Source organism: Lepidochelys kempii, chromosome 10, assembly GCF_965140285.1.
Source record: "Lepidochelys kempii isolate rLepKem1 chromosome 10, rLepKem1.hap1, whole genome shotgun sequence".
Taxonomy (NCBI): Eukaryota; Metazoa; Chordata; order Testudines; family Cheloniidae; genus Lepidochelys; species Lepidochelys kempii.
Genome location: NC_136389.1, coordinates 54,029,942 through 54,052,992, shown reverse-complemented (window position 1 = coordinate 54,052,992; position 23,051 = coordinate 54,029,942). Strand labels below are relative to the sequence as shown.

At 43.7% G+C, this 23,051-nt stretch overlaps 1 protein-coding gene across 1 annotated transcript in view; it reads right to left on the bottom strand.

The window, feature by feature from the left end:
* ANXA2 (annexin A2) overlaps positions 1-23,051 on the bottom strand; it is a 51,003-nt gene that overhangs the window by 11,115 nt on the left and 16,837 nt on the right. Inside the window, exons 4-5 of the mRNA XM_073303640.1 lie at positions 11,540-11,634; positions 7,907-8,020 (exon numbers count right to left, since the gene is read on the bottom strand). Coding sequence (XP_073159741.1) covers positions 7,907-8,020; positions 11,540-11,634 — 209 coding nt within the window. The remainder of the gene's footprint in view (positions 1-7,906; positions 8,021-11,539; positions 11,635-23,051) is intronic.

The window sequence follows — 23,051 nt, the reverse complement described above, 5'->3', positions numbered from 1 at the left end:
AAAATTGAGACTAGTATTTTGTACCCACGGAGAATGTTATGCCTCCTGTATATTCTTTAGCTATTTTACAAGAGCAGAAATCAATACTGTAGCCCAAAACATACAGGGAGTTGGCAGTATTATTACCCATGTTAATACTAAGGAATAAAAGTGTCTTTAGCATGCTAGACTAAATATTCAGATTAATACATACATTTTGAACAAGCTGGATGTGTTGAAAGGACATGATAAAATATGTATTTCAAAGCCTGCTTTTGTGATCAAAGTCAAGATGTAATAATCAGGTTTCTATATTACTTGCCTTTCTTTAGAGCTATAGTAAAAACAAAATGTAGCAGCGCTACTTTGAACTATGTTGAATTACAACTGTTTAAAATAGAAATCAATGATTGGTGTTAATATAATAAGAAAATTACTAACCCATATGAAAAGGTGTCAGCTGATAATTAAACTCTATGGGAGTTCAGATGCTCCAAAACAGTGTAGTTCAATCAATATGCTCTTACCCTCAGGCTACTGGTCAATTGTTTATTTCAAAATTTTTATTATCAAAAAGAGAGCCAGAGCTATTTTATGAGCCCATTTCTTTTGCTGGCAGAGTTTTTCAATGCCTCATTAAATCTCAGGTATTTGTTATGCCAAAAACCCCACCTCCAAAATTCCTGACTTTATCAAGGAAAAGCATGTCATCAGCAAGATTGAAGTTATGTAGGTTACTTTTCTTATATAGGGTAGGAACAATACTCAATTCTGCTTTATGATAAAAGTAAAATGGTGGAAAATGCCTTCCACAAAATGTCCATACAGCTTTTCTGTATTAAAATGTCACCTTAGGGCCTGATCCTGAAAACTTACTACCAGGAAGAATGCTACAAAATGAAACCTAAAGGCCTGATCTGGCAAATACTACCGGAGGACTTCAGTGTGACTACCCAAGACAGCTTTTTAAATCTATCCATGATGCCTATAAATTGGGAAACTGTTGCAGCATCCCCCACAAGCTAGGTCCAACAACAAAAATAGATTAAAACCAAAAAAAGCCCAATCAAGCTTTTTTCCAAGCACATCCTATGGAGGAGTCATTCAAGTTGTGTGCTTAAGCCAATCATCATCATAGATGGTCAGAGTCAGTTACTGGACAGAAGGCTTCCTATTATGCCTACCATTTTGGGGCTGTTTGTCCGTGTAGGACTTGACATATTTTTGCCAGGTCATCTGGTAGTACTGGGCACAGTCTCCAGAACATAAGAATGGCCATAACTGGATCAGACCAATGGTCCATTTAGCTCAGTATCCTGTCACTGACTGTCAACTCTCTCCATTGTGAAAATTAACAATTTATTTCTACTCTTAATTTCTTATCTTTTAACCAGTTTCTGATCAGTAAAAGGACCTTCCCAGTTATCCCATGACTACTTAGTTTCCTGAAGAGCCACTGGTGGGGGCTGCAGAAAGCGGCAGTCAGCACATCCCTCGGCCCACGCCACTTCCTGCAGCCCCGATTGGCCTGGAACAGCAAACCATGGCCAGTGGGAGCTGCAATCGGCCGAACCTGCGGACGCTGCAGGTAAACAAACCATCCTGGCCCATCAAAGGATTTCCCTGATGGGCCGTGTGCCAAAGATTGCCAATTCCTGATCTAGCCTAAGCCACACAGAAGAGTCAAAGGTCATCTGTCTACAGGTCAAAACATTATTTTATATCTAAAAAATGGAGTAAATTATGAAGAAACCCACCATTCTGTAAGTGCTTCTTTAATAATAGTAGGAAGAAAGAAAAAAAAAAAAGAAGAATCTAATAGCAAACAATGTACAAAAAGGCTCACACATAATAGAAACAGGAAAATCCCCTCATTAGGTTTGTTCTAATAAATGTCTGGGGAAGGAGTAGAGATTAATAACAAAATACTTCTTATATTTTTGTTTTGCTTTCAGATATACTGGGGGGGAGGGGGAGGAGGCATGCAATGGAATTGTAATGAATACAATACTGTAGTTACCACAAACTAATTCTCAGCAGTAATCTTTTTCTGGAATAAAACAAGCTGTATATATATGAACAGGATTTTTCCCCCCTGTTTCAAACTCTCAAGATCTCTAGAAAAAGTACCCTTAATTCTGAAACTCCAGGAGACTTTGTGATGCAAATCTTTAGCCAGTTTAACAAATCATCTTAATTTTTGCTTGCATCCTATTTACGGGTAAAAAAAAAAAACAAAACAAAAAAACACAACACCCCAAAACCTGCATGTGCCAGCACAAATAAGTAAGTTTGAGGCCTCTCTGCCTGATCTGTGCATGTACATGGGCAAACGTGGATTTCATCCATACAAAAAGAGTTGCACTTGCATTTTTAAGGTTAATTTAAAGCCAGAATTGAACATTTGGCCCTGTGCATGGTAATTTGTTGATGCTCCTTGTTTACAAGATAGTGATATATACGAGTCTAAACATATCAAAAGGAGTTTATTAGACCAAGACTGCTTATAACTCTCTTAATGTATCGGAGCATATCTGACCCCAATGCATACAAAATGTAAACAAAAATTTCCGTGCCAAACCAGTGCCTCTTTATACATTAAGTATTCTCAAAGTAGGATCAGATCAAGCTTTCCACACTGGTTTTAGCATCCTACTTGTTTTGTTTTGGGGTTTTTTGGCTATAGAAAAGCAGAAGTCACTAAAAAAAAACCTCACATTTGCTACTGGCTTGGTGAAATCTAATTATAGAACACACCAGCAGTTTGGGTCATCTGCCCTGAGATAGGCACTCACGGTCATGAGCCACTCCAGACAGCATGACACTTGCATCTGTTCCAGAGAACGAGGCAAAAAAGCACATCAAAAATGTGCAAAGTGTAAAAATTTTGTATGTTCTGTACATGTCACCTATTTGTTCAAAGTATTCGGCCATTAATGCCTCTTTAATGTGTTTTCAGTTTTTATATTGTTGCTGTTGCGATCTATTTTTAATATCTAAACATGGAGTCAGTTAGACTCTGACACCTGTACAGTATGTGGCTTATTCTAGAACGTGTTTGATCAAGGGGACAGTTAGTCACTCCACCACAAGAACTCTACAGTGTGCTGCTGAATCTAGGAGAGTTTTAACTTGTTCATCGTTCACTGGTTACAACCATGTCTGTTTTAATTGCATCCCATGTGTTTTTCCCCCAATTTTGACATACTAGGAGTCTCCAAGACCCCAATGCAGAAATAGCTGAGTGATTTTTGGTCCAATATGAGGATTAATACCAAAAATTGCTCTCACCCTCTCTTCTTTTGCAGTAATTTCTCTCTGTGCTAGTCATTATGGGGGATTTTATGTATTTGACTTCCCCATAAATATTTTTCAATGAACATGATAATGATTTTTTACAAATAATTTTTTTGTAGGGATTTCTTCTTTTCTCATCTAAGATTCTCCTTGGATGTAGCTTATTAAGCAAGCTTCAAACAAAAGAAACTAATGAGTCAAGCCAAACTAAAGTCCAATCATGAACGGGCAGCATTTAACAACCATCGCTGAAAACTCTAACAGCAGACTCAGGATGTCAGGCTTCGGATCAGTGGAAGAGGCGGACATATGAGCTTATGAAGAGGACACAAGTACTCGGTCACCAAGTGAAAGTATAACAACTACACAATGCCAGAGGCAGTGGTTCTAGTGAGACCTTTGCAGCCTGGTCTTCTGACTACAAATACAGTACGGGGACAGTGACTATCCATAATTACAGACATATTAAAGACAGAATGAAAAACAAGCGTCATGATGAGGAATAAAATACAGCATCACTTGCCCCATAACCTCAGCCATGCGGAACGCAATGCCATCCACAGCCTCAGAAACAACTCTGACATCATAATCAAAAAGGCTGACAAAGGAGGTGCTGTTGTCGTCATGAATAGGTCGGAATATGAACAAGAGGCTGCTCGGCAGCTCTCCAACACGAGTTTCTACAAGCCATTACCCTCTGATCCCACTGAGAGTTACCAAAAGCAACTACAGCATTTGCTCAAGAAACTTCCTGAAAAAGCACAAGATCAAATCCGCACAGACACACCCCTGGAACCCCGACCTGGGATATTCTATCTACTACCCAAGATCCATAAACCTGGAAATCCTGGGCGCCCCATCATCTCAGGCATTGGCACCCTGACAGCAGGATTGTCTGGCTATGTAGACTCCCTCCTCAGGCCCTACGCTACCAGCACTCCCAGCTACCTTCAAGACACCACTGACTTCCTGAGGAAACTACAATCCATCGGTGATCTTCCTGATAACACCATCCTGGCCACTATGGATGTAGAAGCCCTCTACACCAACATTCCACACAAAGATGGACTACAAGCCATCAAGAACACTATCCCCGATAATGTCACGGCTAACCTGGTGGCTGAACTTTGTGACTTTGTCCTTACCCATAACTACTTCACATTTGGGGACAATGTATACCTTCAGATCAGCGGCACTGCTATGGGTACCCGCATGGCCCCACAGTATGCCAACATTTTTATGGCTGATTTAGAACAACGCTTCCTCAGCTCTCGTCCCCTAAAGCCCCTACTCTACTTGCGCTATATTGATGACATCTTCATCATCTGGACCCATGGAAAAGAAGCCCTTGAGGAATTCCACCATGATTTCAACAATTTCCATCCCACCACCAACCTCAGCCTGGTCCAGTCCACACAAGAGATCCACTTCCTGGACACTACAGTGCTAATAAACAATGGTCACATAAACACCACCCTATACCGGAAACCTACTGACCGCTATTCCTACCTGCATGCCTCCAGCTTTCACCCTGACCACACCACACGATCCATCGTCTACAGCCAAGCTCTGCGATACAACCGCATTTGCTCCAACCCCTCAGACAGAGACAAACACCTACAAGATCTCTGTCAAGCTTTCTTAGAACTACAATACCCACCTGCAGAAGTAAAGAAACAGATTGATAGAGCCAGAAGAGTTCCCAGAAGTTACCTACTACAGGACAGGCCTAACAAAGAAAATAACAGAACGCCACTAGCCGTCACCTTCAGCCCCCAACTAAAACCCCTCCAACGCATTATTAAGGATCTACAACCTATCCTAAAGGATGACCCAACACTCTCACAAATCTTGGGAGACAGGCCAGTCCTTGCCTACAGACAGCCCCGCAACCTGAAGCAAATACTCACCAACAACCACATACCACACAACAGAACCACTAACCCAGGAACTTATCCTTGCAACAAAGCCCGTTGCCAACTGTGCCCACATATCTATTCAGGGGACACCATCACAGGGCCTAATAACATCAGCCACACTATCAGAGGCTCGTTCACCTGCACATCCACCAATGTGATATATGCCATCATGTGCCAGCAATGCCCCTCTGCCATGTACATTGGTCAAACTGGACAGTCTCTACGTAAAAGAATAAATGGACACAAATCAGATGTCAAGAATTATAACATTCATAAACCAGTCGGAGAACACTTCAATCTCTCTGGTCACGCGATCACAGACATGAAGGTCGCTATCTTAAAACAAAAAAACTTCAAATCCAGACTCCAGCGAGAAACTGCTGAATTGGAATTCATTTGCAAATTGGATACTATTAATTTAGGCTTAAATAGAGACTTGGAGTGGCTAAGTCATTATGCAAGGTAGCCTGTTTCCTCTTGTTTTTTCCTACCCCCCCCCCCCAGATGTTCTGGTTTAACTTGGATTTTAACTTGAAGAGTGGTCAGTTTGGATGAGCTATTACCAGCAGGAGAGTGAGTTTGTGTGTGTATGGGGGTGGGGGGGATGTGAGAACCTGGATTTATGAAGGAAATAGCCCAGCTTAATTGTCATGCACATTGTGTAAAGAGTTATCACTTTGGATGGGCTATCACCAGCAGGAGAGTGAATTTGTGTGGGGGGGTGGAGGGTGAGAAAACCTGGATTTGTGCTGGAAATCACTTTAGATAAGCTATTACCAGCAGGACAGTGGGGTGGGAATAGGTATTGTTTCATATTCTCTGTGTATATATAAAGCCTGCTGCAGTTTCCACGATATGCATCTGAAGAAGTGAGCTGTAGCTCACGAAAGCTTATGCTCTAATAAATTGGTTAGTCTCTAAGGTGCCACAAGTCCTCCTTTTCTTTTTGCGAATACAGACTAACACGGCTGTTACTCTGAAACCTGTCAAAAATACAGACCGTATCTGTTTCAACCAGCAGAGGGCAGCATTTGATTGTCCAAAAGAACCAACTTTTTGACTACAATTTATTAAATGGTTTTGTTATTACCTGTACCTGAAATTTTTCTCTGAGCTAGGATGTCTGTTAACTAGTTCAGTCTGTTGCTGCCAACTTTAATTTTAAAAAAGTATTTGTGTGAACAATTTATATTAGTGAAAAACAATTTTAAAAACCCAAAAATTTACCTAACCAAGAATATCAAAAATTTAAGTGAGAAGGTAGGTGAGGTAATATCTTTTGCTGGAACAACTTCTGCTGGTGAGAGAGACAAGCTTTGAAGCCACACAAAGCTCTTCTTCAGGTCTAGGAAAGGAACTCCCAGCAAGGTAAGGGGCCACGCTACCTTGAATGGTCCCTTACAATAGATTCTAACTACTTATGCCTAACAAAAATGATTAGGGGGCTGGAGCACATGACTTATGAGGAGAGGCTGAGGGAACTGGGATTATTTAGTCTGCAGAAGAGAAGAATGCGGCGGGATTTGATCGCTGCTTTCAACTACCTGAAAGGGGGTTCCAAAGAGGATGGATCTAGACTGTTCTCAGTGATACCAGATGATAGAACAAGGAGTAATGGTCTCAAGTTGCAGTGGGGGAGGTTTAGGTTGGATATTAGGAAAAACTTTTTCACTAGGAGGGTGGTGAAGCACTGGAATGGGTTACCTAGGGAGGTGGTGGAATCTCCTTCTTTAGAGGTTTTTAAGGTCAGGCTTGACAGAGCCCTGGCTGGGATGATTTAGTTGGGGATTGGTCCCGCTTTGAGCAAGGGGTTGGACTAGATGACCTCCTGAGGTCCCTTCCAACCCTGATATTCTATGAATCTGCACCACCTTGCATTTTGCTGTGATGCTAGGAGTTCCTTTCCCAGACCTGAAGAAGAGCTCTGTGTAGCTCGAAAGCTTGTCTCTTTCACCAACAGAAATTGTCCAATAAAAGACATTATCTCACTCACCTTGTCTCTCTAATATCCTCGGTACAACTACATTGCATACAAAAATTTAAGTGACATTTAGAAATATGAAAGCCAAAACATGAGTTTTCTTGTAGGATTTTAAAAGCAAATCCTGGCACTGGTAGGTGTTCACAGTTTTTTTGCATGTGCACAAAGTTCGAGTCAGTTTTCAAAGCCATCCTTTCAGAGGCTCCTGGGGAAATTGGACTTAAGCACCTCCTTGTGTTCAGATTTTATGGAGGGAAAGGACTAGATATGAGACACCCTCTCACAATCAGTGATGTGACCCCGTAATTGGAAATGATTTATGTTCTATCACAGGAGTTTTTGGCTCTAGCTAACAACTTCTCTATTTTGTTTTAATATTGAAAACACTTTTTTTTAAAAAGTATGCAGAAATGCAATCAGGAAAGTAGTTTGCTTTCCAAATGCTCTTGTACAGGTGCCTATTCAAAGCAGCCGATCAGTTATGTCCTTAGCTTCATGTTCATTCTTCAAAAGTTATTTTTAAAAAGTAAGTGACAAACATTTAAATGAAAAATCTCACCTGGCCCAAGAATTTAACTAGTGGATACTGATTTTGGGTGCCTTATGTTGGACATCTGAAAACTGTAGCACTTAAAAATACGTGGCCATTTTTTAAAATCATGGCCTTAGGTAGCAATTCTAAAGGATGACAGACTTACTTGGAGCAACTTCAGTTTCAATTCTCATTTACCTTCATGGCACCTTTCAGTTCAGAAGCATCATACTGAGCCGGTGTCTTCAACAGGCCCAAAATCACTGCCTCCAGGTGACCTGAGAGAGCTGACTTCAGTGCTGCAGAAAGTTCCTTTAAAAAAATAAAAGGAGAAAATGATTAAAGCTCATTTTTGACCTCCAGACAATTCTGCCTTCAGTGGTTGTGAATCTCCAAGATTGTTACTGCTTTTCCTGGAGAGTGGATAAGGAAATGGAAGACAGGGTCTTTCAGTGAAATCTAGAGAGGAAAAATGAGGCAAGCAGAGTTTCCTTCACCCCTTTAAAAGAAAAGTATCACCAATCTGCACCAACCCTCACTGTCACTCACTGCTAGAGAGAATAATAAAGAGAGGCAGATGTGTCCATTTCCTAGGATGTGGTCAATTCAGGGAGCTACAGTTTAGCTAATCCATTCCAGATGAGCATGATCGATTCCAATTAACTTTGTGTGAAGTCTAATCTTTGCACTTCAGTGTAAAGGTTAAAAAGCATATAAACCAATGCAATGGGATTAGGGAAAACAAACAAACAAACAAAAACAAACACACACACAGTTTAATTCAAATGAGTTGGGGACTGTTAATTTCTTTCCTCTTCCCTCAGCTTTTCAACTTTGGGCTTGTCTACAGGGCACTGGCAAAGTGCACTAGAAGGGTGTGATTTGCAGAATGCTCTAATTACCCATGTAGACACTGCTGGTGCACTCTAAAAGGCACCTAGTTTGTGTTGACGGGAATCCAGTTCCAAACAGGATTATACTGACACAAATGAGCATCTATTAGAGCACACCAGCAGGTGTTAACACAGGGCAGCTAGAAAACACCCCTCCAGTTTGCTTTGCTGCACCATGTACACATGCCCTTCATTTCCTTTAAACAAATTTCTGCTTCAGTGGTGGAAGCAACAAACCAGGCACGAAGTCAGGGTAACACTAACACATGAAGTGCACCTCAACACTCCTATGGGGACAAGAGTTAAATGCATTAACGTTTCATTTTGTAGCTCTTCTCTCAAAGAGTGTGCATCTAAACATCTTCCAGCCATTTTACCGCAGGGCTTCAAACCAGTGAGCCAAGTGCAATGATACCATAAACCTGCACATGCCGTCATCACCAGAATAAGTGGTTGCAAGTACCATGGCTAGGTATATGAAGTGCTGAGGACTAATTCTATCATAAGTGAAACTCCCTAACCGGATGTAGAGAGAAGTATCAATAATGTTCTACGCTGCTTATAGTAAGTGATCTCTTGGCTCAGGGAGCTTCATTCAATGCTACTGGCATTTCCTGACCAGTTGGGCTCAGGAAAACAGAGCTTTTAGCTGATCATGAGAATGGTGTGAAGCCAGAAAGTCTCTTTTCCAGCAAAAACTATGTTATGCACACTGTAGGTGCCAGTTTAAGTGAGTTTACAGAGTCTGAGAGGTCTCCAGCTAGCTGTTCGTCACAGATACTTTAGGAGAACAGGACAAGTGTTCATTCACTTGAGCCAAAGGTAGATTAGTACAGCCCTGGTTTGGGATAAAATGCTAATGGAAGGGCTGGAAATTACTCTGTCTACATCCTTATTTCTAACTGCAGCGATGAAATTGTAGGGAGACAGTAGTAAGATCTGCTAGCAGCAGCATAATTTCCACATATCAAGCAGGGGATCCTTCCTGCCATTCTGTGCCACCGCTAGAAGTGAACCCAAAGGGAAACAGAAGGAAGCAAACACTTGCCAAGCTGCTCATTATTAAATCTCACACTTACAACCAGAAAAATGTTCCAAATTAAAATTAGAACATGGCAGCACAATCCCAAACGACTGTTGGCGAACGGATTCCCTATAGGGTTACAATGAGCAGAGCTCTGTGCAAGGACATACACAGGCAAGGTCCTAGGCAGCCTTGGATAACTCCTATAACACATCTGGAAAGGGAAGATTTAGCAGCTCCTGGGGGAGGGATGCTGGGTCCCAAGAGAAAGAGGGTCCAAACAGTGTTTGATTTTTCATGAATGGGAAGGGAGGCGGGATCATGAGACACACCCTTTAAAACAGAGATCCATACTATTAACAGAAGTTTGAGGACCTCTGCTGTAAGCCACAGGACACAGCAATTCCACCTTAGGAGGAACTCTAATTTAGCAATATAAGATGTCTCCAAGGAAATCTACAAGAGACTATCCCTAGAGAGCCCTGGGCAGGTGGAGCCCTGAATCATCAGACAGGATGCATCGATTCATGGGCTGTTTCCTGCTCTCTTAACACTGACTCATTTGTTTTCACAGTTGCATTGGAAGGTCTGTTCTCTTAGTTTCCATGGTTTCCACAGGCCACTCTACCTTTGGCACCAATACAATCCCATCTCTTAACTGGTATCTTTAGCATATTTGTGGGCTGGGAAAGGGAGGGAAATGAGTGAAGGGAATCAACATCTGGATAAAAATTCTGAAGATCGTCATCATGATCTCAGAACTTTGGCATATTTTTAATCAGAGCTTCAAGTCTTACTATTGAGGGTCCAGCTTATAACCACAGCTATCCTGACGCCCTTGCACAAGATGGGGGTTACACTCAGCTCTGTGTGCGCGTGCACGCCCAACTTGCATACACTCAGTAGAGTCTGCAGGTACCTAAATCAGGAATGCACAAAAGTTTGTGAATTTCAAAAACATAGCTCTGGATTTGTACTTGGTTTCAGCTGAGATTTCAGGGCTTCTATTTGGTGTCTGACAAATCTGAAAGAGATGCAGCTGTCAGAACCCAATGGGAATCTATGCATGTTTTTCCTTCTTTTATGTGGGCATAAAACTTCAATTAGAGGAATATTTTAAAACTTGTTCAAGAGAACATCTCTCGGCTCCCTGCTAGAAGGCTCATTTTACAGACAGCTATGCATATTTTATATAGTCTCCTTTTCATCATCAACAGCTTGGTACACTGGATAGTCTTGTCAGGATAACATCTGGTGATAATTTAGCCGGTGAGCTGACTTTGTTCAGTACCTGCATGATTCACTGTATAACTGATTGCAGTAGTTATTTGGACGGACTGTGTGAATGAAAGCTGGAAGAGTTTCCTTCCGCTAAGTTACCTGAACATGCATATCTTCCCTCAGTTCCGCTCCTTTTACTGGGTCCCAGACGTCAGGCATCACTTGAACAAAAAGGATTTTCACATGCTCAAGCACGCACACTGCTACACACACAATGGACATAGGAGAACATGCCTGGCTGGTGCTAAAACACTGGGCTTGATTTTTAGAAGTGTGAAGAACCCCTTCTCCAGGGGATTTCAGTTACAGATGTGTGTGCTTCGCAACCCTAGAAATCTGGCAGGAGAGGCACAGCTTTAGATTCCAATGGTGTCATAACCTGCCCGCAATAAGGTGGGCTTTAGAGAGATGGTAGCATATCCCCATCAGCAGCATTCCTGGTACTTTGGAATACCTACAGGAGTAATGCATCAACAGTCACCAGCTATTTCTTAAACTATCTTGAGCCAAGCTCAGCCACAGTAAAAGCAAGTGGACCTCCCAGTGAAATCAATTATAGTATGATCACTTCAAACCTAACCACGAATGTGACGGATAATACCAATCATAAACCAGTCTTGATGCTCTCGGTACCTTTTTAGTTCTCCTCTGATAGGCAAAGGCGATATCCTGCCTCTGTTCATTGCTGCGGTTTGTCAAAATGTTGATGATGGTGAGTTCGTCCACACCTACAAAGATAGAACGCAAAGGATTATTGAGAAATCTCCTCTTGCACTGGTCTCTTACTTATTAAAACAGTATCATTTGCTAGAAGTGCACTGTATGCAACACCCACAATGGGCTTCATTACTATCAACAATGTCCTGCCCTCATAGTAAGTGCAGCCAAACACCAGTTTTCAAAACAAGTGCACATAAAACATGTGCAAATCTATCTGTCCACAGACAGAGAAACATAGGTGCACTCAGGCATGCAACTGTTTGAAAAACTGGTCCTGGAACACGGAGATGATGTGCTACTTCTATCTCCTGCTTGGTTGAAAGTGTGTCACTCAGTCTCCTGCTAGGAAAGTCATGTGAAAGTATTTCCTGTAAAAGTGATGTGAAATGCAATTAATTACAGCCTGCTCATGTGGTTTCAATTGCGCAATTTCAATTAGGCTTCTTAATAAAGCAGTTATTTTTCCAATTCACCACAAATATTCCAAACACAGTGATCAGAAGAAAGGCCACTACCTTCCCTTTTTTTTCCCAGCAGCCCAGAGGTTCAAAAGGCTATGGCCCCTGTATGTCTACACTGCAATGTAAGCCCAGGGTCAAACTCAGACTCAAGCCTAACTCCCCTTCCATCTAAACACAAATTACACTAATCCAGGTCTTGGATCCAGGGTCCCAGGACCCTATGGGGTGGAGGGTCTGAGCCCAAGTCAAGCTGGGACCCAGACTGCAAGCACTATTGCTCTGCATCGTAGGTGGGGAGGGCTGCAGAGCGCTAGCTCAAGACCACCCTGAAAAGTCTACACCTCAGTTAAATAGCACCACAGCCCGAGCGCAGCGAGCATGAGTCAACTGATACAGGCCAGACATGGGTATCTAACTGCAGTGTAGATATACCTTACAAGTCCACCAAAAGTATCCCACAATCCCATGGGCTGACTTTCTTTTGTCCTCTGGACAGTCAAGTTTTCCCACACTGCACCACAAAGAGCAAGAGAAGCCACATTTTGGGAAGGCACTAGGAAGTCTGGGATGTGGATGGCTGGACTCAGGCCCGCTTCATGCGGAGTAGATGCTGGAGCCCCAAGTTGGGACGCAAGATTCAACAATTCTTAACCTGGGGTTACAAATGAGCGTAAACACTCAAGCCCTAGGTTAACAAACCACAGGTCTGCTCAGCTCTACTAGCCTGGGGCTTACATTGCAGTGTAGATTTGGATACTAATATCTAAATTGTATTCTTAAATTTATTCCCCTAAATTTGGGTTATTGCTGATTATGTACTGTATGTATCATATGACTTTTAAAGACAAACTTTGTATTTGTGGATAATCTAGCACTATACCCAGATGAACAGACACTTTTCTCAACCTGTGTATTACATAATTTTAACATTAGCTTTAAAAAAATGTTTATACTTTTTGATACCTATTGGAAGGAGCTATACATACACATTGCTTCCTGAAACTGTCACTAGGAGATGCAGGCTGAGGTTTTGCCCTAGAAGATGCTTCGTTATCCAGTCTTTTTTTTAGCAGTTGAGCTACAAAACAGTGACGTTTTAGTAACATTTGAAATGAAGGTTTCCAGATCAGTGTGTACAATACAGAGGAGAATTTGGATTCATTAACAGCTATGCTGCACTTACAGGGCTGGATTCACTGCCTGCCAACAGAATCTACATTAGAGGCACCTGGCTTGACCAGCCAACACTCCGTGCTCTGCTAGTAGACCCACAGTGTTAAAATGGAGCCTGACCTTCCCAAAGGGCTCTCACTCCTCTGCCTTGCAAACAGGCTGTCTTACACATCCCAGTCCAAAGCCCAATGAAATGAATTGCCACAGTTCTCATTGACTTCAATGGGCTCCCCATAACATCTGAAAAAGGAGGAGGAGGAGGAAAGCTGTACTGCAGTTAACCCCGTTCACCAGGGGCTATGAAGTGTTCCTGCACCTAAAACATGCTTTTATGTTGCCAATCAATAGGATTTTAATAATTGATTATTAATATATTCGAATACACTAGATGCCTGGGTGCTTCCTGGCATTAACTCTTTGAATACTTCACTCAAACAGAAAAATCAATATTTACATTTCAGCCACTAAGCACTAACTTTGTCCCAACTAATTTTTTTGGTGGATCTCTTCATGTAAAGACGAAGGTCTCTGCGTGCGCAGTGACCCAACCTCTACAGGACAAAAGAAACAATTGTTTAAAAAACCATTAGCCACCAGTCATCGGGAATAAAAACGAAACAAAAAGTACTGGAGCTGCCAGGGAACAAGGGGTTAATGAGATCTGCGTGGACAAGAGGGTTGGTGCAGTCACACTTCTGATGCTGAGTGGATCTGAACTGGTCTGTGGAGGTTAGGTTAGTTCAAGGCATTCTGATCCAATATGGTAGGCGGTCAAATTTTCACAAAGCCTGGGGTAAAGATATATTGCTGTTTAAGTGAAACCTTGTTATCAATTCAGGATCTTGCATCTCTAAGTTAATTTTCACACTCCACCTCCCTTTAATAAGAATAGCTGGTTTATAGAGGAGAAATAATACCTATTTCAACCTGGATTCAATTGTATGAAGCAGACAATATTTACCAATCCACCCCCCAAATGTCCAACACCCATTTAATTCTGTCTAATACTACAATTCAGCTGCAAGTTAGCCCCTAGATAAACTGTCCATTTTTATCAGATGTACAATACTGATTAAGCATAGCTGTCTGGACCTGCCACTCAAAGAAAGACAGAAGCAGAATGTTAAAATTGTAGGAAATATCCAGATATCAAATTCTTCCAACCAGAAAACAGTAGCATAGTATATACATGACCAGACAGCCCAAAAGGGAAGTCAAAAAGGTGGTCAGTGTTGTGTTCCAACAACATGCTGAAGTTTTCATTTGATTGAGTTCCGGTGGCTGATTATTTGTTCCTAGTCATGGATGTAATGATGCCTTTTGCAGCTGTATTATCTCATTGAGAGGCTGGGGCTTAGAAAAGGCAAAAACTATATACAGAGAATCGAATTTTGAAACCCAAGTGTCTAAAACTGGGGCACAATTCTGCATTTAGACACTCATATCGGATCTGTGATATGTAAAATAGGTATTTATTGGGAGTTGTGTGTCAATTTGTGAGCCCATATTTAGAACCGGGTTGCTCTCACTTAGATGCCAGGTTTGAAAAATAGAACCAAAAAGTCTCTACTATGCTCAGTTTTCCAAAACAATATTATAAATAGCATCCTACATAATTGTGCATATTATGGTGCATGCAATGGTGTCTGGAATACAAACAGGAGACTACAGAACAGAACTGTAATTACATACAGAACACACCCACTCTGGAAAAATCTAGCTTGTAACAATCATTCTCTGAAAGTTCGCTCATAATTATTGACCCAGTAAATACCCACTGAGATGCAGCATCTGACACATGGGGAAAGCCAGAGAAAATAAAATTATACAAATGCTGCCGTCTACAAAAGACAATTAAGAGGAACTTCTACAAGCCAAAACTAACAGGGCACTTTCTTTACATTGGCTTTTCTCCTGCTTCCATTGTTTTACTTTTAAAAATTACACTGAAACAAACAACCCACAACATGTCTTGGGAATCCTGCATGTAAATAGTTTCCTCATAGCAGCGCTGTAGCTTACTAACACCACAATGTCCTTACCTGCCGGCGGAATGCAACTACCTTACCTTTCAGGATTCCTAAGGAGTCAGATTCTTGTGAAAAATGGGTAGCATGAGAGAGTTTCCAAACTTTACACACTACTCCATTCATTTCCAGTCTAGCTTGAAGAATGACAAAGATAAGGCCCATCATTGCTAAACTGTCATCTCTGACTACTGTTACCCCACCACCAACTCCCTAGGATCTCCACTCTGTGCCAGTGGGAGAAGGAAGGCTGCCTTTTCATTTCCAATTCCTGAAGTCATCAAGCTCAGTGAAGTGTCCACATTGGACGTTCATGACGTGTCAACTCTCATTAGATTACAATTACAGTTGTCCCAATAAAAGATTATCTCTGTTCACAGTTCAGCCCAGATTCTATAAAGAAATCCACAAGCTGCATTCCTTACTCACATGTGGAGAAACTCTTGCTTCAATAGGGCTCAGAGAGCATGATGGTCCATGATTGCAGATCCCTTTGCAAAATCAGGGTCATAGACTGCTTCTACTTTTAAGTGCATATCCAGGGACAAAAAACCCTGGGAAGTTATCCCTTTGAGGTTCAACTTCCAAGTGAGGTGGGGTACAGCACTCTCCCAGCAGCCTGCCATTAAGGTGAGGTTTAGCAACCTGCTCTGCATCAAGTTTAGTCACACTAACTTCTTGGTTTGATACATGTGGACAGTCTTGGGTAAAGCTCTTTTCAGCTCCTTAAGAGAGAGAACGTGCCCCCCCCACCCCACACACACACACAAAAAGGCTTTTCACCTTTTGCTGCAGACCTAAACAATCAGTCTAGCTCAGAGCACTCAAGCTTCTTCTCTCGCTCTTTTTCCTGACTCCATTTTTTCCATCAGGGAAAGAACAAAGTCAGTAACTGATCCAAGGGATAAGATACCAGACTTGCTAAACCGGTGCAATCATTTTCAGATTCCATTATGAGCTAATAGCCTAGGCAGATAAAAATCAGCTCTCTTCCTCTTACTCAGAGAGGCTTTGTGTACATTGGGAAAAATGTGTTGCAGAAAAAAACGTGTTAACACATTTTAACTACCGTTATTGAAAACCTCTTGGCACGTTGTAGAGACAAATACGTACTAACTGAGTTACCCACAACTAGCCAACGTGTTTTTAAACATGACTGTTTCCTAACACAACTCACTGACCCAGTGTAGGAAAAGCACCCTCTCCCCCAACCTCTTCTAGGCCACGAGTCAGTCACAGGGTAGCTGGTCCCTATGGGCAGGTTAAGCCCAGCTCCCCAGAACCAGAACAGATGAGTCCCATCCAGCCAATTAAAGAGGGTGGGGCTACACCTGGGCCTATAAAGGGCTGCTAATAGGCAGCTGGTAGACTGCACCCTTAGCCCTGGTCTACACTAGGAGTTTAGGTTGAATTTAGCAGCATTAAATCGATGTAAACCTGCACCCGTCCACACGATGAAGCCCTTTTTTTCGACTTAAAGGGCTCTTAAAATCAATTTCCTTAATCCACCTCTGACAAGTGGATTAGCGCTTAAATCGGCCTTGCTGGGTCGAATTTGGGGTACTGTGGATGCAATTAGACGGTATTGGCCTCTGAGAGCTATCCCAGAGTGCTCTATTGTGACCGCTCTGGACAGCAGTCTCAACTCAGATGCACGGGCCAGATAGACAGGAAAAGGCCCGCAAACTTTTGAATTTCAATTTCCTGTTTGCATGGTCACCTGCAGCTTGCCACGCTGGCCAGAGCTCATCAGCAGAGGTGACCATGATGGAGTCCCAGAATCGCAAAAGAGCTCCAGCATGGACCGAACGGGAGGTACGGGATCTGATCGCTGTATGGGGAGAAGAATCCGTGCTATCAGAACTCCGTTCCAGTTTTCAAAATGCCAAAACATTTGACAAAATCTCCCAGGGCATGAAGGACAGAGGCCATAACAGGGACCCAAAGCAATGCCGCGTGAAACTTAAGGAGCTGAGGCAAGCCTACCAGAAAACCAGAGAGGCAAACGGCCGCTCCGGGTCAGAGCCCCAAACATGCCGCTTCTATGATGAGCTGCATGCCATTTTAGGGGGGGTTCAGCCACCACTACCCCAGCCGTGTTGTTTGACTCCTTCAATGGAGATGGAGGCAACACAGAAGCAGGTTTTGGGGACAAAGAAGAGGATGATGATGAAGTTGTAGATAGCTCACAGCAAGCAAGCGGAGAAACCGGTTTTCTCAACAGCCAGGAACTGTTTCTCACCCTGGACCTGGAGCCAGTACCCCCCAGACCCACCCAAGGCTGCCTCCCAGACCCGCCAGGCGGAGAAGGGACCTCTGGTGAGTATACCTTTTAAAATACTATACATGGTTTAAAAGCAAGCATGTTTAATGATTAATTTGCCCTGGCATTTGCGGCTCTCCTGGATGTACTCCCAAAGCCTTTGCAAAAGGTTTCTGGGAAGGGCAGCCTTATTCCATCCACCATGGTAGGACACTTTACCACACCCGGCCAGTAGCACGTACTCGGGAATCATTGTAGAACAAAGCATTGCAGTGTATGTTTGCTGGCATTCAAACAACATCCGTTCTTTATCTCTCTGGGTTATCCTCAGGAGAGTGATATCATTTATGGTCACCTGGTTGAAATAGGGTGCTTTTCTTAAGGGGACATGCAGAGGTGCCCGTTCCTGCTGGGCTGTTTGCCTGTGGCTGAACAGAAATGTTCGCCGGGGAAGGTGGGGGGTGGCGCTAGCCACGTGGTGGGGGGAGGCAAATGCAACCTTGGAACGAAAGCACATGTGCTGTGTATGTAATGTTAACAGCAAGGTTTACCGTGAAAGAGTGTAGCCATTGTTCTAGAAAATGTGTTTTTTTAAATACCACTGCCTCTTTTTTTTTTTCTCTCTCTTCACCAGCTGCATGTGTTTCAATGATCACAGGATCTTCCCCTTCCCAGAGGCTAGTGAAGATTAGAAGGCGAAAAAAACACACTCGTGATGAAATGTTCTCTGAGCTCATGGTGTCCTCCCACACTGACATAGCACAGATGAATGCGTGGAGGCAGACAATGTCAGAGTGCACGAAAGCACAATATGACCGGGAGGAGAGGTGGTAGGCTGAAGAGAGGGCTGAAGCTCAAATGCGGTGGCAGCATGATGAGAGGAGGCAGGATTCAATGCTGAGGCTGCTAGAGGATCAAACCAATATGCTCCAGCGTATGGTTGAGCTGCAGGAAAGGTAGCAGTAGCACAGACTACTGCTACAGCCCCTATGTAACCAACCGCCCTCCTCCCCAAGTTCCATAGCTTACTCACCCAGACGCCCAAGAACGCGGTGGGAGGGGCCTCCGGCCACCCAGCCACTCCACCCCAGAGGATTGCCCAAGCAACAGAAGGCTGGCATTCAATAAGTTTTAAAGTGCTGTGTAGCCTTGCCCTTCCCTCCTCCGCCACCCATCCTGGTGCTTCTCTCCTCCACCACCCCTCCTGGGCTAGCTTGGTAGTTATCCCCCTATTTGTGTGATGAATGAATAAAGAATGCATAAATGTGAAGCAACAATGACTTTATTGCCTCTGCAAGCAGTGATCGAAGGGAGGAGGGGAGGGTGGTTAGCTTACAGGGAAGTAGAATGAACCAAGGGGCAGTGGGTTTCATCAAGGAGAAACAAACAGAACTTTCACACCGTAGCCTGGCCAGTCATGAAACTGGTTTTCAAAGCTTCTCTGATGCGTACCGCTCCCTCCTGTGCTCTTCTAACCGCCCTGGTGTCTGGCTGTGTGAAACCAGCAGCCAGGCTATTTGCCTCAACCTCCCACCCTGCCATAAACGTCTCCCCCTGACTCTCACGGATATTATGGAGTGCACAGCAAGCAGTAATAACAGTAGGAATATTGGTTTCGCTGAGGTCTAACCGAGTCAGAAAACTGCGCCAGCATGCTTTTAAATGTCCAAATGCACATTCTACCACCATTCTGCACTTGCTCAGCCTGTAGTTGAGCAGCTCCTGACTACTGTCCAGGCTGCCTGTGTACGGCTTCATGAGCCATGGCATTAAGGGGTAGGCTGGGTCCCCAAGGATAACTATAGGCATTTCAATGTCCCCAACGGTTATTTTCTGGTCTGGGAATAAAGTCCCTTCCTGCAGCTTTTGAAACAGACCAGAGTTCCTGAAGATGCGAGCATCATGCACCTTTCCCGGCCATCCCACGTTGATGTTGGTGAAACGTCCCTTGTGATCCACCAGTGCTTGCAGCACTATTGAAAAGTACCCCTTGCGGTTTATGTACTTGCCGGCTTGGTGCTCCAGTGCCAAGATAGGGATATGGGTTCCGTCTATGGCCCCACCACAGTTAGGGAATCCCATTGCAGCAAAGCCATCCACTATGACCTGCACATTTCCCAGGGTCACCACCCTTGATATCAGCAGATCTTTGATTGCATTGGCTACTTGCATCACAGCAGCCCCCACAGTAGATTTGCCCACTCCAAATTGATTCCCGACTGACCAGTAGCTGTCTGGCGTTGCAAGCTTCCACAGGGCTATTGCTACTCACTTCTCAACTGTGAAGGCTGCTCTCATCTTGGTATTCTTGCGCCTCACGGCAGGGGAAAGCAAGTCACAAAGTTCCATGAAAGTGCCCTTACACATGCGAAAGTTTCGCAACCACTGGGAATCGTCCCAGACCTGCAACACTATGTGGTCCCACCAGTCTGTGCTTGTTTCCCAAGCCCAGAATTGGCGTTCCACCACATGAACCTGCCCCATTAGCACCATGATGCCCACATTGCCAGGCCCTCTGCTTTGAGAGAAGTTTGTGTCCATGTCCTCATCATTCTCCTCACCACGCTGACGTCGCCTACTCCCCCGGTATCACTTTGTCAGGTTCTGGATCTGCATATACTGCTGGATAGTGGGCATGGTGTTCAATGTGCTCCTAATTGCCAAAGTGATCTGAGCGGGCTCCATGCTTGCCGTGGTATGGTGTCTGCACAGAAAAAAGGCGCAGAACGATTGTCTGCCATTGCCCTGACGGAGGGAGGGGCAACTGACGACATGGCTTACAGGGTTGGCTTACAGGGAATTAAAATCAACAAAGGGGGTGGCTCTGCGAGAAACTGAATGGCCCCCCTCAAGGATAGAACCCAAAACCTCACGGATAGAACTCAAAACTGGGTTTAGCAGGCCGTTGATTTCACAGAGGGAAGGAGGGAGGGAGGGAGAAAATGAATACAAAACAAATCCGGTCTATTTCTTGTTTTGAGCCACTTCATCTATCTTTATAGATCTTGCTAGCAGCAGATTGTGCAGTACGACCACTAGCCGTCATCATCCCCTGGGTGCTCGGCAGAAGACGGTGCAGTATGACGACTAGCCATCATCTTCTGCTGGCTGGAGGTTAAAAGACAGTGCACTGCCGGTAGGACTGAATCGCCACGAGACGAAACTTAAAAGTGAAATGACCGGGTTGAGTCACTCTCATGTTTGCCCAGACACCCGATTAAAAGAGCACCCAGGACTACGTCGATGACGGCTACCAGTCATACTGCACTGTCTGCTGCCAAAAGGCAATTAACTGCTGCTGTGTAGCAATGCAGTACCACGTCTGCCAGCACCCAGGAGATATACAGCGACGGTTAGCTGAACGGGCTCCATGCTTGCTGTGGTATGGCGTCTGCACAGGTAACTCAAGAAAAAAGGTGCAAAACGATTGTCTGCCCTTGCGTTCACGGAGGGAGGGAGGGAACGGGGGCCTGAAGATATGTACCCAAAACCACCCGCGACAATGTTTTAGCCCCATCAGGCACTGGGATTTCTACCCAGAATTCAGATGGGCGACAGACTGCGGGATAGCCACCCACAGTGCAACACTCTGGAAGTCGACGGTTGCCTCGGTACTGTGGACACACTCTGCCGACTACATGCACTTAGAGCACTTGTGTGGGGACACACAATCAACTGTATAAAACCGCTTTCTACAAAAGCGATTTCTATAAATTCGACCTAATTTCGTAGTGTAGACAGGAGGGAAAGCGACACCACAGTGGAGCTAGTTCTGGTGGTGGGTCCCTGGAGCAAGGGAGCAAGGAAGCAGCCTTGGGGCTGGTGCTCCAGGAAAGTAGAGCTAATAAACAGGGAAGCTGCCCAGAGCAGGGGTGCCAGAGACCCCTGGGAGGCCTCAGGCTAAGGAGTAAGTTAAAAAGACTGTTGTTCTGTGTGTTTGCTAACCTCAGTTAAGAAAAAGAGCCTCCTTTCAAGACTGGGCATAGCAGCATATGCTTTGGAGCTAGGGAGAAGCACAGCCCAGCCCGATGACAGTCATACACACAACACTGTCAGCTTCTGCTCAGCCAGTGATTCACTGCAGCACTCAACCAACCTCTAAAACTGTTTAACAAAACAAAGCTTAATTCCTGGCATTTGAAACTGGGAAAATAAAGTCTGCAAGCATTAGAAAAGTGACAGAACAAAGGCCACAAATATTCACGTTAAAGTTTCCTGTTCACATGCTCTGGGGATGGAAACAAGTCTATTCATGGCTCTGGCATTTCATGGAAAATGCATGCTTGCATTTCAGTGCAGGGAAATATGCAGCTAATAATGTCTCTGAACAGGATACTGACTCACATTTGCTAACACAGGGTGGGGCAGAAGGGCTGATCTCATGTTGCTGCTTACTAAAGCTCTGGAAGTTAAAGTTTGTTTCCTTCAATCTTGATTAAAAGCAAACTTATTTTTGCTGAGCATATTTTTCTGGTATATTTCTACCTGTGACTAACAAGCAGAGTTGATAATGTTACTTTTTATATTGTCCTTTTTTTCTAGCATGACGACTCCTTCCAGGCTCAGAAAACAGACAGTTAAAATTTCCAACTTGAAAACCTTTTTATGAGAAAAAAAAATATTCTTTTCATCTACTGATAATTTTTCTTTCATACAAGCAGGCCTGCTGCTGCCATTGTGACTTCAGCATCATAGCTCAATCAGCAAGATAGGAGGAAGTAAAAACCTCAGCTGTGTAAATGAACAGACTGACTTATATTTGGTCTTTTGGGGGGGGGGGGGGGCTTTAAAAAGGGCCACTTATGAATGGGCTTCTCTTGATAAGCATCTAGGTACCAGAAAAGCCAGCAGATACTTGGATAGCCTCCCAGCAAAAAGTTGTGGCGTGCTTACAGCAGGAGGCAGCATAAGTGCATCAGTTTATTTATCACGAATCTTAGTTTTGCCTTTAATTTTCAAGGACAGCCTGGATGGAACGGCAAGGGACTATATCTCGGCAGTCCTGAAGGTAGGTCTTTGAATATAGGAATTTATCCAGGTGTGGTGTTTCAGGCTTACCAGTTTTGACATCAGCCCTTCAACTTTTAAGTACTTCAGATCAAAAAAGAGCACTAAGCTTTGTACAACTACCAAAACACTGGTTGAATCCACAATTCAATAAAAGTGCTGAGAAGGGATGATTTTTCAGAGAACTGTGCACCCACACTTCTCCAGGGAAAACAAATAAATGGTCTACCCCAGTTGGGGAAACAGCACTCCCAATAACCACCTTGTTTAAACGCAGCCATTGCTACCATGGTTTCAGCTCCCATATGGGTAGGTACAAAGATCAACTTGGTAACTCTGGTTGGATGGGGGAGGGTGGGCAAACAGATAGAGATGGAAATAAATAAAGACAAGGTTAGGCAAACGGCTTTAAAAGCTAGCACTGCACCACAGATAGCAACAAGATGGTGCCCAGTTTATGCGATTTCCTAAATAACAGCTATATAAAAATGATC